We start from the raw sequence: 18,770 nt of genomic DNA on the forward strand, positions 1-18,770 counted from the left end.
GTTGTTGTTGTTGTTGTTTTTTTTTAAATACTTGCTTTGCTTTGGATTGATGAAAGTGTTTTCTGCATTTCCTCCATTTTTAGTAACAATCGCAGCAGCTTCGGCTCTCGGTGCTGGTGAGTCTTCTGAAAATCTTGTGTTCAGTTCATCGCTATAATGATGTTTTTACGGTGTATTTAAAATAAAGTGACGAAAGCATTTTTCCTCTTGCCCTCATAAGGTGGGGCGATCGTAGCAGCCCCGGTGGTGCTGGGAGCCATCGGGTTCACCAGCGTGGGGATAGCGGCGGGGTCGTATGCGGCATCGATGATGTCTGCGGCAGCGGTGGCTAATGGGGGCGGCGTGGCAGCAGGGAGCGCGGTGGCTGTCCTGCAGTCAGTCGGTAAAAGCCTAAAATTAGGTTATGCCGTGCAAGTTGTCTCACAAAAAAAGGAAAAAAAAAAGAATTAAATGTGACTAATCAGAGTTAGGTGTGTTTGCTAATGCTTATGTGGTGTTTCCCTGCAGGGATGGCAGGAATGGGGACAGCGGCCACATCTGCCGTGGCCGGTGCGGGAGGGGTGCTTACAGGACTTGCGGCCCTCATTTTTTAAGACGCACATCATTCATATGAAAATTAAAAAAAACTTTCCTTATGAAAATCAATTTGAATTCAAGGCAAACAATGTTGTTAAATGAATGATTCTAAATAAAAGCAATTGAGAAGTATTTACTGAGGGTTTTTGTCATTTTTTTTTTGCATCTTTCTTTCTTGTACAAAATATAATGGACTAAAAGTAAACGCTGCCACAACATTTAACCAGATTTCTGAAGATGCTAATTATGTTTCTATCCAAGTCTCTGTCACCCTGTTCTGCTCTGGGTAGCAGTTTTGTTTCCTGAAATGTGCTCAAAGAAAGCAGAGCTGGTCATGGTGATCATGCACATGCAGGGGGTGACACTAGCACCAGATACATAAGGTGCTGATTGAAGAAAAGTTTTTCTATTTGCAGACATTTTTCACTCATTTTGTAGCTTTTATGGACATTCATCCAATGTCGTTATGAATGCTCACATATTGTTATCAATGGATCCATTCTGGGATTGTAAAACTTCATGTTAAAATGTTCCAATCTGAGTTGAGAGGAACATCTAGTAAAGAGTAAAGTTCATTACGTTTACTTACATATTTAAAGTTAAATAAACTGCACCCATTTTCTACCGCTTGTGACGCCAAACTGCTTGAATCTTTTGGCAGTAGAACGTATTCAGCAAATATATTTTAAAGGGCGTCTTAACTTAAATTTGATCTCCTCATGATTCAACAAAAAGCACCTTTCTTGCTGCCCACATCGGGAAAATAAAAATAAAAGTGCAACGAGAGACCGTGAAATAAAAAGAGCTGAGGTACAAATTACAGAGACAATTTTAAAACCTGCTTTCTCAGTGTGAAGAATGGCTGTCAGTCTTCTGTGGGTTGAGTCATTGCATTCAAATTGTTAGATAGTCTTACAGTGAGGGGCATGTTTATTGTCAGTGATAGTTTTATAATGCTCACATGTTAGGCTGCAGGATTGTGATGGCAAGCCACACAGGGTAAGATCCACACCTCATAAGTTGCCTTTCACCTTAGTTTGTTTTGTAAGTTTAAGTATTTATATTCTTCCACCTTACAATGTTTATATGGAGTGCACACATATTAACAATGCAAGGTCGAAATTCAGTTATGTTGTATTAATATTGTTTTCTTTGTTTTCTTTGTTACCTGGGTGTTTGGCTCCCCTCCCTGGTGGACAAAAGGAGTGGCAAAGGGCTGAGGTTCTTAAAATACTGCTGATGGCCTCATTGGACTGAACCACCTGTGTCGTGCTGGGGGGATATTTTTGGGGTTTATTTCATTGTTTGTGTTAGTTGTCAGGTGGCAGCCATTTTGTTTTCCCCTATTGTGTCCACATGGGGTTTAGCTAAACCAGTGTTTAAATCCCCTTCTGTGTCATTTCAGTTAGGTCAGTTTGTTGTTTTGTCAGTTATGTCTTGAGTCTAGTAATTTATGTTGACCTCTTTTATTGGCATGCCTGTATAATTGCTATGTTAACCTTTGTTCATATTTTTTGAGTAAATAAAAACCCACCTTTTTTGAATTCAACACCTGTGTTCTGCACTTTGTACTGCCTGGTCCCTGACAAGGATACTAAGTAAACTTGTGATATTTGATCTGATATCTATGATGATGGATGCTGCCACAATCTGATTATAAAAATAAAATGTGCACAAACTGTTTTCTGCTTTGGATGAGAAACAGAACCAAAAACTTCAAAAAGTAACATGTGACAAAACATTTGCTTTAGTAAAGGAAAAAAAAATCCCAGTAATAACTTTTACATTTGTGTTCTTGAACATTTTCAGCGCCAAACTGGAACAGAGATCTTGACTGTTGGGTATATTTAGCTTTTAAATTTATACAGAAAAAAATATTTGTACTTGTACTCCAATGTAAAAATTTATCCACTTTTTTTAGGTTTATATTTCAAATTAACTTAAAATGTAGCTATATTGTATATTGTCATTATTGTGGCTCTGCAGGATTCTGCTGTGTTATCAGTTGCGTTAAGACATCCAACCTGTAAACACGGTGCTTATGTTTCGATTATCAAGAAAACCTAAAGAATGTAAAAAAAACATGTCAGTCCAGTAGATAAGAAATTATGACGTCAAAAACAAGACATGAATTCATGATGTTTTTGTGTACAATGATTTGAGAAGAATGCCATATTTCAGGTTTTCTTCGTCACAATGCTTCCCTGCCTAACATGTGCATCAATACAAGTAGTTTCCTCCAAGAACCCTAAAGCGACTTACAGCTGTGAGGTCAATAAAAAACAAGCAGCTTAAAGTGAGTTCATTATCAAAATATGTTTTTAGTATTTAATCTTAAAGCATTTTTTAAATATGAATACCCTCCCCCCAAAGCAAAAATGTAACCAAAATTAACAAATAATTTTCCAGAACTGCTTTTCAACTGCATGACTTGGGTCAAGCATTTAGTTATCTGTTTATCTGCAACAATATTGATAAATTATGTTTTTGTTTTAAATGCCATTATTCTGGCATTTAGCAGGTAGGAAAAAAAAGTGGTTCTACTAACTGACCTAAAACAAGAGAACTGTATTCTGACATCACTTCAGACACTTCAAAATATTCATTATGTGTCTTTTTATATTGTGTATGTACTCTTCTGGATTCACCTGTATAAACTGATGAGCAAGCTTCATTGATTTCAATTAAATGTAGCTTACAAGTAAAATAAGCACCACTCATTGACTACAATTGCTTTGTTCGTGATGTCAAGATGCGGTGAAGTGTATTCGGCACTCCTAATAAACTTACAAGCAACAAGATGTGAAATTAAAAGAACTGAGGTAAAAATTACAGTCAGTTTTAAAACCTGGCAACGTGTACAGATTGGGCGTCAGTGAGTGTTCACAGCCTGTGCTGGTTGTTACACAGGTTACATGAAGGTCAGCAGGACATTAAGAAAACTTGTGGCGATACTGGTAGTCAATGATCCCATGTGGAAATAATGCAAATAAAAAGTAGCATCTGATAATGTCTGTTGGATTTTTGTTGTTTTTTTAGAGCACAAAACCTATCTGTTTCTTATTAATGACTTTACCAGAACATATTGTTGCCCTTTTTGAATAGTCTTGGCACCAAATATATAATTGAAAACTGCTCTAGGTTTTTTGGTATGAGCATGTTGAGCAATCTTATTTTAAAGAATGTTTTCTCTTAAATTTTATCTACTTTAAATGTCATAACAAATAAAGCACTTTTGACATTTATAATAAGAAAATAAATAAATTAAACAAGACACTGTAAAGCCAAAAGAACTGAGGTAAAAATTGCATAGGCATTTTTAAATTCTGGCAAACTAGCCTGAAGAATGACTGTCAGTCTTGTGTAAGTTTAATTATTGCTTTAAAATAATATGTGTAAGAGTGAGTATTATGTTCGCAGTCAGCACTGGACTTTGCAATGCTCATGTAAGGCTGCAGCACATAAAGAAAACCTGAAATATATCATAATGATGGTGAATGTTAGGATTCAGACAATGTCTTTCTACTTTGGGTCAATAGCAGACATGGACCACGGAGTGGAAAAAAGTAGCATTTGATAACATATTTGGTATATTTAGCTTTTTACAGTCTACAGTTCTTCTGCCTGCAAACTGTGTGTGAAAAGTTTATATATATTTAATAATTTTGACGTCTGCCTGTTCTGCTGTACGTTTCCGCAGCGTAACTGATAGCAGCTGAGGAACAAGCTGGGTCAGCTGCTAGCAGAATAATCAGATTGTAATCATATTTTCTTTTGTTTTTGAAAATTTGATAAATGAAAGTAAATAGCAGCACTAATTACCAATATGTTTTTGTTTCAAAAAAAGAACAGGTGTGCCCTGGGGTGTGCTCTTCCTGGAATTTACCCATTTATGGGCGTGTTGTACATTGTTTTAGCTGCAGACACAAAACAATTGTTTAATGAGATAATCGCCTCAGATACTGAACCTCTCAGTCATGCTCATCTACATATTAACCTTTTTTTTTTTTACTTTATGTAAGTCTCTTTTAAGTGTAAACTTAAACCATATTGAGTAGATTGAGCCTGTCATGAATACTAGATAAACAATTTTTCTGTAAAGGTAAGTTGTTTCTCAGCCGTCAGCACATTAAACAGTGCGTGCACACGCTTGATTGACAGCACTAAGGGACATGTCCTGGCTCTGATTGGCTGTTTTTGACCGGGTGTGGTGCATTTTTGTAGCCAGGAACAATAGCACTGGGAGAAGATAGAGGAGCTCAATCTTTTCAAAGATTATCTGCGTCATAAGAGATGGTGTTTGAACAAATATGTAAAAATACATTTTACAATTACATACTGCGGCTTCGAGGTTAAATACAAACCTTAGTTTTCTTCTCACATCTTTACACTTTATTCAGATTTACAATGTTTCTATTGTTTAGGCGCACTGATCCCAAAATCTCATCTCTTATTTAAAGAAAAACCCTGGAGAATCATCAAAATCATTTCTTTTTATTTAAGACTGAAAGTAGTGTCCAAATGTGCAGATACAAACATGTTGCTTAAAAACATCTTTTATTTACTGCATCATCTATTTGTAGTGGTTCCCTAAGAATGTCAACAAAAAGACGAACCGTTTTTTTGACATTATGGAGAAAAGACCATCAGTCTTACATCAGTATTAGGGATCATAGTTCATTTTTCACAGTTACGTTGCAAACAGTTGATATGATCTTCCCCATAGTATTTCCAACCAGAGCAGAAAATGAAAAGCCAAACCATCCTAATCCAGCAGCACCTAAAAACAAACATATATTTTAGTTCTCTCAGCTGCAGAACTTTATCATACAGTTCATCCTGACATGAAGTTATTTCTATTTGCATGTTCTTCCTTTTCTTCGTCTCAAAGTTTGCTTCATATACTCACAATGTAGAAATGTTTTTAATAATTTTTTTGTTTTGAGAAGATCAATATTTAACTTACCAGCTGACTGTAACATAGCTATCGGCCAGATTGATCCAAACAGTGACATCAGATATGCAGCAAAGGAGCCTGCTGCTACACCAGCTGAGGTGAAGCCAAGCCAAGCCAGAAGAGCAGGACTCATAATCACAACACCTCCTGCAGGAACACAGCAGAGGAAAAAAATATTTCAGTTTATTTTTCAGCAAATGGTGGAATTGAGTCACTTGGTAGCATTGGAGCAAAAGCAGGTCCTTTGTTTGAATCCCAGCCTGGGGTCTTTATGGTTGTGGTTGGATTGCAAGTGTTTAAATACTTACCGACTGAAAATGCCGTAATGATGGCCTTACCTTTTTGCAAAACACAAAAAGTAGATAAAAACACAAAAAACAATGGTAGAAAGTGAGGACATGAATATAGATGAACAATATTTACATTCGTCATTACTTACACATTTCTTCTATGATTTCAGAGTCCATATCTGCGTTTTGTGTTACCTGCAGATTGTGAATTTTAAAGTAACATCAGGGGATGTAGTCTCTAAAATGTTAAAGAAAAATCTTACAACACAGGTCTATCGAACAAACTAAAACCTCTGAAAATAAGCAGTTATTTCTTTGCTTAGTCTGATAAACTAATACAAATCACATTTAGCCCTTCAGTGATTCAGAGAACATGTTCAACACGATAAAGGTGTTTTAGATTTCAACAAGAAAGCAACATGGTGGATGAAGAGGGAGAACTTTCACATCAGGTCTGCTCCTCTTTTTAAATGATTCATTCAACTTTCTGTTTGACATGAAATTAATGTTGGGTTTTCATCTTTTCCTTTTTCTTTTTGAAGAGTATGAGATATGGCAGGGAATCTCATTCAGGGATATATTTTTTGTGGTAGTTTCTGGTAAACAGAATTTTATATTTTCACAACTTTAGCCCTTGGTTGCTTTCTTTTTGAAGACTATTAAGACTGCTGGAAATCTACGGTATTGTGATTTCCAGCAGAAGATCTTAACTCGATTTAATATCGAGCTTCAAAAGGAAGCTCGATATTAAATGTTTCAGAATGCAAAAAGGCAGATTGCAGTTTTATCAAAACAGTACCTCAAAAGCCGGGTTAAAAATATTTTGGCAATCACTAAAAACACCTATAGCAGTTAACAAACTCAGAATTACAAATTTCAAAGAGCATTATGTAGAGCTTTTACATTTCTCCTTACCTGAGGCTGGTCTAACTGGTTCTGCTAAAACACTGACAGCAAGGTCCAACTTATAGTAAAACCACAATGGGAGGTCCTTGTAATTGTGAGCTGAAAAGTTGGTATGAAAAGTTGGTATGATCCGGTCTACTTCTGTTTTGTTGCGGTAAAACTTAATTTATCCAAGAAGTTTATTTCTAAAGTCCTCTTCTTGTACAAGATCAAAATCATCCTATCATGTCAGCTACTGAAGAACAGCACAGGTGTACTAATATTTACAAGTCAAATAGTGAGAAGGCTCTTCTCAACAGGTTGCTGTGAGAGTTGAGATCCTGTTTAAACCCGAAGCTGCAGATGTCAGCAGCCAATCTGCACACAGAGCTCATAAGCATAAGTGATATAAAGACATGACATAAAAGCCATATTTCGATATGAAATCTGGAGGGTGTGATGGTGGCACAGGGGCAAAGCACAACCCATGTTTGGATGCCTTATGCATGTCCTTGATGCATGTCTTCGCCCGCACCCATTACCCACTTTCCTGACTGACCACTCTCAAATTGAGGCCACTAGAGCCAATAAACCTTAAAAACTGGGAAAATATATATATATATTTTATTGTCACTAGTAAAGATCTGTATATTATGAATGAAAACCTGAATAAGTGGGAGTGGCCTCTAGGAGTCATGAGGAATGTGATGGGTTATCATATTTGCCAGTCATGATAGAACAGATTTAGCTTTTCTGTTCTATTAATTTATGTGTTAAAAAAATGTAAGACCTTCATTTAGCTTCTAAACATATGTTGCTTTTGACAAAGTAATGAAGAAATTACCTTTTTCACCGCCGTTTCAAGTGTCCAATGTGACAGTACTTCAATCATCTTTTCCATGCTTTTTCTTTAGACTGCATAATTATGGTTTAACGACTGTGTCACATCTACCTTTTTTATAGTAATAATGACAATAATAATAAACTTTATTTCGACGAGGCAATGTACAGTTCTACGTTTTTAAGAAATTCATTTGTTCTAGGGTGCTAAAGTGTCTAAAACATTTGTAATTACTATTTCTGTATCATAACTGCTTCATTAGAAATGTATGGCCATGTAAATTATATGTTTTCAGCAACAGGAATTTAAGAAAATGCAGTGCCTGGTTTAAAAGGCATAGCAGAAAACCAGTAATACAAGCTGTTATTAAAAATATATATTTATTTAAAAGTGCATTTTGTTAAGATCCTGTTCATTTTTCATCTGTAAAAAGAGAAGTCTTGCCATATTCCTCTATATGAAATAGCGTGTTTTGACGTTCCTTATCAGTTCAATAGGGTATATGCCACGAGAGGTGGTGACGTATTTCCGTTTGAATTTATTCCACATAGGTTGGTTCCGGGTCCTGCTTGCTCCTATTGTTCTTGGCCGAAGCTGCAAGATCTGTACCATGAAAAAGACGCAAAACTTAAAATATCTGTGAGCTACTGGTACAACAATCGAGTTTTGTGGTGTGCCTTTGTGTCCAGTAATTAGCCGGCACCATCCAGTGCTTAGTTTTTTTTCATTTTCTAGCTGATCAAGGTGACAGCGGACTGTAGCCAAAACTTAGCCACTACAGCTAACACGCGGTTTTTAGCTGCCTGCTATTTCAAAGCTTGACGATATTGAAGACCCAGCGTCAGAAAGGGGAAGATGGAGGATGTAAAGGGAGTTGTACTTGTTTCGTTTAGTGGAATAATTTGTTGGAGGAAAATAATGCCGGAGGAAATCCACTGCAACGGGAACAGGCTGAGAACAGAGGCAGCGATTCGGCACAAGGTAAGTCAATACGTGTGTTGATGTGCGTTTGTGTTATACGGAGTATGAAATTATTTTTAGGCAACTCCTTAGTTTTTGTTTATGTGACAATTATATAAAATACATTTAACATGCAGTCGGAGCGATACCGAGCACGGTCATTTAAAAACAGCCGAGAGCGTAGTCAGATTAAGGTCCAAAACCTTCGCTTTACAGCCGTTTAAGTGGGACCGACCCACATAAAAAAAAAAACCTCAGAACAAATGGTGCAAATCACGTATTTCCCGAATCCCGAATATATTATTATCTATCTTTGCTGTTTCATAATTATAATCCACGTTAGAGTGAATTTTTCCACTTGGCTGCTATAATCTGTTCTTGCGTTACACAACGTAATTTCTCTTTTTTCCCCTCTGAGATTCTGCTTAGAAAATGAGGTTATGAAGTTACATCCTCCTGCTGCTTTTTGTTTTTAAAATGGTAAATGTAGGTTCGCCTCAATTTTTATAAACTAATGTCTCTTATATGCATCATTTTTGTATGCATATTTGTGCGTGGTGGCTGTTCTGCAATCAGCAGGTTAGAAACAATGCTGGAATGTTTCTTCATCTTCCTTTGCTGCAAAACTTGCAATAATCTCTTTATAACAATATACCATAAATGTTTGAGGCTGCTTGAGATACTGTTTTTACTTGTCAAACATCAATGTCAAATGTTGCAGGTGCTGCTGGTTTGTCAGGTGCCGCCAGTGCAGCTGTAGCCGGTGCAGGAGCCGCAGCAGGGTGGGTGGCCAGCTTCTTCGGCTGAAAATCGCCTACAAAATACAAAATATATTGTTTATGTGTAGGGGAGTGTAGGTATGTGCTAATACTCCTGAAGCATTGTTTTGCATTATGACCTATATATTAAAAAAAAGTTGCTTGAGTGGAATTTGAAACAAGACAAAGTATTTCTCTACTTCACAAAATGTAAACAGTCTGTTACAAAATGAAAGAGCAATAAAAGTCTTATTGAAAGTTTTTGTGGTTGCAGTCTTTTAAGTGTATCAGTTTGAAAAACTTTTTTTTATAGCAGAAACAAGTTAACCTCATCTCTACCATATCTTACTCTCAGCACCTTGACTTGCTATAACAGTGAAGATAATTTGACTGGGAGGTAAAGATTTAAAACAGCTTTTACTTTCTCTTAGTCAACATGACAAATGATGGCTGATGGCTTTGGAAACAAGTGAGTTTTTTTGTTGTTTATTTAACTTACTTTTCTAATAATTACAGAAAAATAATATTTCTGGTGCAAATACTATGGCATATCATAACACCTCAGGCTGCAGGGATGATGTCATGCTGTTGCTAATGGAGGAGGAATGGCAGCAGGGAGTCTAGTATATCTTACAGTCAGCAGGTAATTGTGTTTAAATTTAGCTTTGACTTCCCATGTTGATACTCAACACAATTGTGGTTTCCTGCAGTGCTGCAACATGGGAACAGTTAGAGGTTTTGTATTATCAAGCAGATTTTAATATTAAGCAAACATACTGAAATTCAAAATGTAGTTCAAATGATAGTTTCAGTCATCTGAGGACATAGCTATTCATTTTGCCCTATTTGGGAACATAACTACACCAATTGTTAAATCACGTCATGATCTAACTATCATTAACCTCATTTTCTTTAAAGCTGAGCTCAATTTTGGATGATAAGCATCCGACTTGCATATTCAAGACATGACCTAAAAAGAACCTGTCTGACAACAGGAAGGATGTTAAAGAACAAATGAAAAAAAACTTAAAGAAATTGAAGAACAGAGTTTGGTCAGAGTTAGAAAGACATTATCCACATGGGGAAAACTATCCTAGAGTGATTTGACATCCCAAAATGATCACCCAGTTGTTACATATATAAAAAGAAAACAGAACACATCTAAACCAGATTTTGATTCATTTATGCTCATTGTTTCTGATTCAACAACAGGGAAGAACCTTTCTAGCTCCACTTTTCAATAAAGTGCTCCCATAGCTCTTTTCAAAACATACAAACACACATCAATAGGAAAAACGGCAGGCAACTTAGGGTTAAGTGCCTTGCTCAGGAGTACATGTGAGAGGAGGAAGATGAAATCACAACTTACAGATCACAAAATCATTCTTTCTACTGAGCCACGGTGGTCTAAGTCTTGTCTATGCCAGATAAACTTAAAAAGCAGCATTTTCTGACCCACCATCATAGGACGTTGAAGCAAGGGAACAACGTGAAGTACTGGTGGATATCCAGCTCTGATGATTTCAAGACTCATTAAGTAGGATGAAAACTGGCCTCAGTGGTCACTGAGGCCACTGAATGTCCATTTCAGGCTTTTGCAGATGTTTTACAGAGAAGCCTGACGTAATTAATGATCTTTGGAAAACAGAGCTCTGTCTCCCCCTGCTGACAATAGAAAAGAAGTGCAAATATTTAGACAAAATCCCTTTGGTATATTTGTGAAAACTCTTTCAAGGAGTTTCTCTCTTGATCTTTATTTAAATAATTTCCTTATAAAGATGAAGTGAAGCTAATTTCCACAGCAAATAATAAATAAGCAAATAAATAAAATCAGCTTTCTGATGAGAGAACTGGCTACAATGATTTGTTTAATAAACTTATTTGGTTTTTAAAGAGAAGATACTGCACACTCCTTTACAGAAACTGACACAAAGTCCACATTTAACAGCAAACATTACCTTCACCACAAGCCTGTGTTGATTCATTGCCAGAACAATAAGTGCCATAACATTTAAACATCACGTAAGGCAGGCTTTAGCATTGGACGTGGTTAACATTCAGAAACAAGCAGCAAACATGAAGAATGTAGCGCTGATTTTAACAAACGCTGAAGCTCCTGTGGCCTGCATAATCTATTTATCAAGGGCAAACAAATTCAAAATCATTTGCACACAATTTCATGTTTTGAAACAAACATGAACATTAATCATTTTTGCAACAAGTATAATGCACAAAAACAAACAAAGCACAAAGCAAAGCAGTGTTACATAAAGGAAAGAACTGGGATAAAAGGCACACTTTATGAAGTAGAATTGCACAAATCTCCTAATTTGCATAAAACTGGAACTTACAAAAATAGTCATGATTTCCTTTTTCCTATTTCTCGATAAATACTGGAATTGATAGATCTTTCAGTTTTACTACATCTATATTTATTTTTTTATTACATTTTTTTTATCTCTTGATGGGGGGGAAAAGTATAAAAAGCCAGAAAAATACATACTTTTTGTATATCAGGCACATTTCCAATTTAAAATAACCTTATAAAATATTTATTGTGGTCACTGAGGCTGTTAATAAATACTTGAAATGTATTTGTTAACCTGGAAATGATTATTTCCAGGTCAGCTTTTACTCAGTAATGAAATAATGAGGAATCCTATAGCTTATTTCCTCATTTTAGCAAAATTAGCAAATTTTTAATTCTTTTCAAAAAGTGTATTAAAATCAGTTTAATTTCTTTACCACAAATTGGCAAAATGATTACAAATGAATGTTGTTGAATTAATATTAATATGCAAACATTTCTTTGTCAAATGGCTTAATGTTGCTTTAGGACATACATCTAATACATTTAATAATAAACATTTATCAACTACATATCTACTCAAGGTGCTGGTAAGGTTATTACTATAAGTATTTTTTGGTTGACGTAATGATACATATCAGAAAGTGCATCAGTTAGATATTAAAATGAATTTTTTTTTTCCTTTTAAACAGTTATTACACTTATCATGCAGCAGAAAATTAGTTCCTCATGGACTCCTGAGCTTCTGAAATGCTGAATTTCTGCTACTTAATTGAAGAAACCTCTTTGTCTTTTAGTCCTTTTCTCTCTGGGACCCTTTGAGCGATCCCATAGGGCACATGGCATGCCACTGTTCCCATTTCAGCTGCTCCTTCCACGTGAAACATCTGGTCGTCAAAGAAGATGTGCGGCCTTATCTTCTCTAAGATGGGACCCTTGGGTGCCCCTGCGAGAAACAGGGCCTCGTCGATCTCTAGACCCCACGACCGCAGAGTTTTTAGGGCTCTGGCCCCGGAACTGGCTGCACTGCGAGCCGTCACCAGGTAGGTCCTAACGGGGCAGTCCATGCGCTGGCCTTTGGCATAAAACTTCTTCTGGAGCTTTCCTAAAACCTCCAGGAAGCCTTTCAACGGTCCCTGAGGGAAGAGTAGATGAAAGTAGATGGTATATTACTCACACTGAAATTCTGCATTTGGCCAAAACATTTGCATTTGACTTTAAAAGCTTCAAAGAAAGAGAGATGCACTTAATAGACTCTCTTCAGAGTATAAAAGCTCTCTGTAGATACTCAAATATTTGCACTGTTTCCATAGTACTATGCACCAATTTAGGAATAATGTAAACAAGCATCAGTGTTGCCTTATCATTTATGTAACTATACAAAAACAGGTTTATGACAATGATAAGTGCCCCATTTTGTGTACTTTACATGGTCCAGAGGCTTGTTCTCGTGAGCCTTCTCATGCTCAAAGAACTTGTCCAGTCCGTGAGCCTTATAAATCTGCTCCGATTCATCTGAGAAGAGCACGGCATCACCATCAAAAGCAACGCGGAGCTGAGTCTCTGACACTTCCGTCATCTTCTCCTGGGTAAACATGGTGGCCGCTGCTATACCTGGTTCACACACATATAACTCGTCAAACATAAACAAGTCAAATGTCGTATTTGGAGACTTAGAGTGCAGGTCCCTCTGTGATCATGATACCTTGTTCCAGAGCCTCGCGAACTTTGACTGGGTCAGAAGACAAGTAGAGGTTAGTGTTGTAGGCCGTTAAGTAACCGATGGGACTGTTTCCTCCAGTCATACAGAATCGCTCAATGAACAACTCTGGAAGAGAAGAAACGTAATAAATGTGCACAAATCTGCATTTGTACACATGGGTCAAACTGCCACAGTTTGACACAGTCTAATCTAGCAGTTTAATCACCTTTTTTTTTTTTTTGCACCAATAAAAATGGTGCAAAGGAATCAATTCTCGGTTGCAGACATTCTGATGTCAGGGTGAGAGAGTTGCTGCTACTACCAATCCTTCAGCTACAGATATTCTCATTGCTCTTTTCCAAAAACAGCAGAATTTCCCATCACAAAAACTTTAGCACAGCAGGAATGGCACCAGAAGAACTGCACAGGAAGTATACTACTCACATACATGCATAAATGTTGCCTTATCAGCTTTACCTTCAGTGGATATTAATATTAAAAAACTATGCAAAAATGCAATTTTGGTCAGTTATGCTCAGTAGTATGATTCCAGTGCAAACTTAAACATGCAGATTCAAGTTGTCCAGTTATACCACTGCTGTTCATCTGAAGCAACTGAGTTGGGCTCCATAACTAAGACTCCAACATAATGCTGCCTTTATAATCAAAATTAGCACAGACACGACAGAAAATCACTCTCGAAGCTTGTAGCATTTATTTCTTTGTGTTGCATTGTGGTGTGTGAACCACGAGAAAGATCCCACTGTTACGACAGTCAGTCCCAGTTCAGCCAGCAGGAAACACCACGACAATTTCACACGCACGTCAACACAGGAACTGGGAGATTGTGAACAATCGAGGCTTTAAAAAGTCATTTAATAGTTCAAAAATAGCTGTTCCACAGTGTATTTTTAAATCACAGTCAGTTTATTTCTGTTTTTGTGGTCATCTTTAGTCAGCAGCACCATCTGGACTTGATTTATAATATTTCATTACTGATCTGAAGAGAATTTATGAGGGAATAGAAAGACCCAGCTGCTGAGGCACTCTGCTTTTATACAGCGGAAGATGGATCCAGAGACTATTCTAACTCAGAGCTACAGCCAGTCCTGAAGAATAAAATAAGCATACCATCTAAATGTAATATTTTCATTCCCTCAGATTAATGTGAAAATAATCTCTAAGTGGAAGGGCTAACCCGGGTCAAACTGTGGCAGTTTAATCTCAGTCACAGATCTGTTTCCAAGCCTTTCGTAAATCACTTATCACCTGCTTAGTGTCCTGAATAAAACCCAATTCATCACCAAGCTCTCCCAACACATCTGCAGGTTTTTGTTTGCTGTCCTGTTTCATTTTTGACTCTAATTTCAGTGATGCACGAACGTAAAAGCAGTCAGTGAGGTTACTGTGAGCACATTTTAAGAGAGCTACATAAAGAGATAATACCTCTCTATGGAGGTTTTTTTTTTTTTTGCAGATTTGTACATAACTTTATGAATGAGGTAAAAAATAATCTCTGAATGCTTGTGAAAACATGACTGTTTTGCTTTTTAAGGATGTGATTCTGTTAAAATTGCTGCTGTTGCTTTCAAATGTTTTGGTCAGCAGGTTTAGCAGCAAAATGGATGATCCTGCTTACTTGAACAAACACACTTAGCAGGATAAAGTGAGGCATCATGAATATTTAATTGACTCCACAGTAGACAGGATAATGGCTGAAGTGATGGCAAGAGACAGGAATGTATAAAGGACAATACATGATAATCAGTTTTTGCTCTATTTTAGAAATCTCAACCTACTTTCTGTTCGTTCTGCACACCTGCTTGTTTTTAAATGCACCAATTTATATCTAAATTATTTTTTCTTTCAAATATAATTTAATCAAACAGATTAAAATTAAGCAGGTTTAAAATAACAGTAATAATAATAATTTAAATTACTTAATTTAATCCAAAGAGCCATTTATTTTGAGACTTCTTTCTGACCTCACACTAGCAAAAAGAAATAGGTAAAAAAATTAAACTTGTGTTCATGCTCAGTGTAAAACAAACAACTTAATGAAAAGCAGCACTGGTCAGGATGATGGCATAAAATATTTAAAAATATAACCAAATCCATTTTTTTTGCATTTCTTTCTAGACAAATTAGAATATTATCAAAAACATATTTGTTTCACTTATATGGTTTAAAAGTCAAGCTCATATAAGGAATTTTTTTCACAGAGTGCTATTTATTTTGCAAGCTGTTGCTTTTGATGATTGTGTCTAATAAAACACAAAACTCTGTTTCTCGGAGGATTAGAAATTATTATATAAGACCAGAAAATATTTTTAATTTATTTATTTTTTTCACTTAATACTTGATTGAGGTTTAGACACTGTACTTTTAGCTTTCACTCATCTTTTAATTAATATGTATCCTGTCTCTGTGTGGTTGTTGAAGGGAGTTTTGGAGGGTTGTAAAGGAGAATAAAAGCATCAAGTTGCCCTGTAGGTTAAGTCAAAAGAGGGGAAAGTTTCACATGCTAGCATGTGGACTGAGATGCACTGCAGTCCAGTGCATCTCAGTAAGATAAGTGGAGCTTAAGAGCACTGCCAGGATAAGAAAAATGGAAGCAAATAAACAAACAGAAAAGGGAGGGGGTGTAATTACATCTGATGTCCATTCTCTCACACTAGGAATGATCTGTGTATCAACGACTTACGGTGATGATTGATGGTATTGATGAGTCTCAGGCCGACATAAGCGTGGTTGTTGGTGATGAGAACAACGTCAAAGAGCTCCTCACTCTCAGGATAAAGGTCCCTCAGCTGAGTGTTGACTGCCTCCAGGGCCTGGCAATAAAACCAAATCAGATGTAAAGGGAATCAAAACAACGACACACCAAACACTGGCTTTGAAAATCAGCTTTCATTCGACGGCCCTCTGACCTTGACAAAGGAGAAGGCAGGTCCGGGGCTGAAAGGCTCGGTTTCATGCGCCACCTGATACTTGATGTACTCCTCCATGCCCTGCTGCTCGAAGATCTGCTGCTCCTTATCCATGTTGAACAGGACTCTGGACGACACCGCGATGGTGATAGAGTTCTCTGGCTTGGGCTGGAGGGTCGCAGGTTTAACACACGTCATTTTAAACTGGACCTGATACTTCTACTTAATTATCCAAATCTACGCTGAGAAGAACAAACAGAACAATAGTAAAGCGAGAGAACTGCTGTGACCGAAAGTGAGTGTGACATGAAATGCCTCCCAATGCTGATAATGCTGCTTTTTGAACCCGTTAACTCTTTGAGTGTCTGCTGCCCACTGTAGCATTCATTTGATTACATTTGAACACATTTTTATGAGAATTTTAAAATATTATCTCAACTGCAGCTTTAATATGTTTGCTGGATGAGACAACAAATGTAATAAACATCCATTTTTTTAGGGTTGTGTTTTAATTTTTTATGGGGCATATGTTCCTCATTTATTGGAATTCACCATAACATTTTCACACAATTATGACAAATAATATTGGTTTGGACAGTCATCGAGCAGATAGTCACTGACACTTTTCACAGGAATGAGATTAAGACAATAAAGGTTAGTGCTAAGCACGCTCTATCCAAGTATGTCATTGGACGGTTGAGTGGAAGGAAAAACTGTGATAAAAATAAAAAGCTGCATAATAAAATGTTTTTTGTTTGTTTGTTTGTTTTTTTATTTTCCAGAAGATTCTAGACAATTTCATGCTTCCATTCCTCTGACAAACTTTATGGACGTGTGTTATTTTTCCAGTATGACATAACACCTGCTCACATGACCAAACAAATCAAAATTTCCCTTATGTTGCTTTACCCAGAAGTTTATGATTGCCTTTGTTCTGGGCTGCACTGGTGTAATAAGTCACCAGTGCAGCCCCGCCAGGCAACTATTGGGTGCACATACTGTGCACTACACAAACTGAGCTGATATTTCTATGCTATACCTAATTTATTTTATTGAGAAGTGGGATTTTCAGTTATAAATTGTAATCCTGGAAATGATCTCAATTAAATGTGAATATTTACTTTGAGGTGCAGAAGCTGGTCTGCGCCCGAATGTGAGCTGCTTTAGCCGGTCACACTCAGGTCACCGCTTGTCGTTATCTACCCTCCTGATCTGAAACACGACCTCTGCAGCTTGCTCGTTTGTAAGCTGGTACAACGGAGCATCCGATCCTGTTTCACATAGCATCATCACTATGCAATTTTATTTACAATGAGCTGGAACCTTTAAATAATTAATTGGCTACTAACACCAGTTTCAAACTTTTCAGTAAAATACATTTTAGATGGAATTTGGATATTCTCTTTGTTGCTCTTGTCTAAGCTACAATAAATGACGGCCACTCTGAAATTATTCGACGCAGTTCAATGAACTATGTCTGACTTCATTTTGACCTCATATAACAACTACCCTCAGCAAACCTCTTTATGCTGTAGCTAAACCCGTATTGATGAGAGATACTCACCGTCTTTTTTGAGGGTGTGGATGGCTTCAAAAGTTCCTTAGCATCTTCCGATGAGTTCTGGCTGCCGTTCTTGACCACCACATCTTGTCCACTGATTGTCAGAGTCTGAATGCTGCTTCGACTCATTGTGCTGCTTCAGTTCACAGCTCACACTCAGGATCACACCGAGTCCCAGTGTGATCCCCTCTTATTTAAATATACTTTAAAATACTCTTATATAGCAAAAGCTCCAAACAAAATTCACTCTCCCCAAATTGAATGCAGTCTTGCAGCCATCAGCACGTGAGCTCAATAATTTTGGAGCTCCTGAGGCACTCGGATATAAAAATATGACATGCTGCAGAAAAGACAGAGGATGCAGACAAGATTCAAGCTGTGACCTTGGTTTGATATGTCCACCATCGTTTGGAGGAAAATCCTGGATGGGGTCTTCTGTGCTGCACTATCCTCTCCTCTTTTGCACACTCTGTCCTGACTTCAAGCCATTCTGTATCCTCCCACCGTTAACTCTTTCAGTGTCAGACTCCCCTGAGTCATAGCAGAGCATGTGATTTAATCTGGATGACAACCGGTTGCTGCGCACTATGGGACATTAACCGTCTGAGTGTCCTGATACTTTCACCTCCCCTCATGTAACAGCTGACTCACAATTTGTTCATCAGAAGGTGTTAAGTATTACAGCAAAAGGTGCACTGTATACTCTAAGATAAACTATTTCATAATCCTGCATAGCATTGTGGGAACTGCAGTCCATCTTGGCTCTCTCGTTTATTGCTTCCTGAAAGCTCGCCAGGTTGTCGCAGGGACTGAGTTACAAAGCAGCAGTCCCAGTTTCCAGGCAACAAGCGTGGAGTCGAAGCAAATGGGACACTCCCATACGTTCTATACATCTGATTGGCTGCATGGACTCCATTTGAAATACATCATCCTCCAACCCCAGGAGCCAGAAACAAGCAGGTGAGGCAAGGAGAAAAGATGAAAGTGCATGCTGTGCTTTGA

At 37.3% G+C, this 18,770-nt stretch overlaps 2 protein-coding genes and 1 long non-coding RNA gene across 3 annotated transcripts; 2 read left to right on the forward strand and 1 right to left on the reverse strand.

Annotated features, from left to right (window-relative positions):
* Positions 1 to 20: 20 nt before the first annotated feature.
* LOC103136202 (interferon alpha-inducible protein 27-like protein 2A) lies at positions 21 to 712 on the forward strand. Its single transcript, XM_016670125.1, has 3 exons — positions 21 to 116; positions 221 to 382; positions 508 to 712. The coding sequence occupies exons 1-3, from the start codon at positions 50 to 52 to the stop codon at positions 591 to 593; spliced, it is 315 nt and encodes a 104-aa protein (XP_016525611.1). The 5' UTR covers positions 21 to 49; the 3' UTR covers positions 594 to 712.
* Positions 713 to 8,030: 7,318 nt separating this feature from the next.
* On the forward strand, positions 8,031 to 9,528 carry LOC107835915 (uncharacterized). Its single transcript, XR_001661759.1, has 2 exons — positions 8,031 to 8,530; positions 9,231 to 9,528. It is a non-coding gene; the product is annotated as an uncharacterized LOC107835915 (long non-coding RNA).
* A 1,590-nt stretch (positions 9,529 to 11,118) lies between these two features.
* On the reverse strand, positions 11,119 to 18,361 carry LOC103136063 (cytosolic 5'-nucleotidase 1A-like). The gene is made up of 6 exons (XM_007549154.2): positions 17,772 to 18,361; positions 16,208 to 16,375; positions 15,982 to 16,111; positions 13,281 to 13,403; positions 13,005 to 13,189; positions 11,119 to 12,711 (listed from the first exon to the last, which is right to left on the reverse strand). Exons 1-6 carry the CDS (start codon positions 17,895 to 17,897, stop codon positions 12,340 to 12,342), a joined length of 1,104 nt encoding a protein of 367 aa, XP_007549216.1. The 5' UTR covers positions 17,898 to 18,361; the 3' UTR covers positions 11,119 to 12,339.
* Positions 18,362 to 18,770: the final 409 nt, after the last annotated feature.

Source organism: Poecilia formosa, unplaced genomic scaffold, assembly GCF_000485575.1.
Source record: "Poecilia formosa unplaced genomic scaffold, Poecilia_formosa-5.1.2 Scaffold30, whole genome shotgun sequence".
NCBI lineage: Eukaryota > Metazoa > Chordata > Actinopteri > Cyprinodontiformes > Poeciliidae > Poecilia > Poecilia formosa.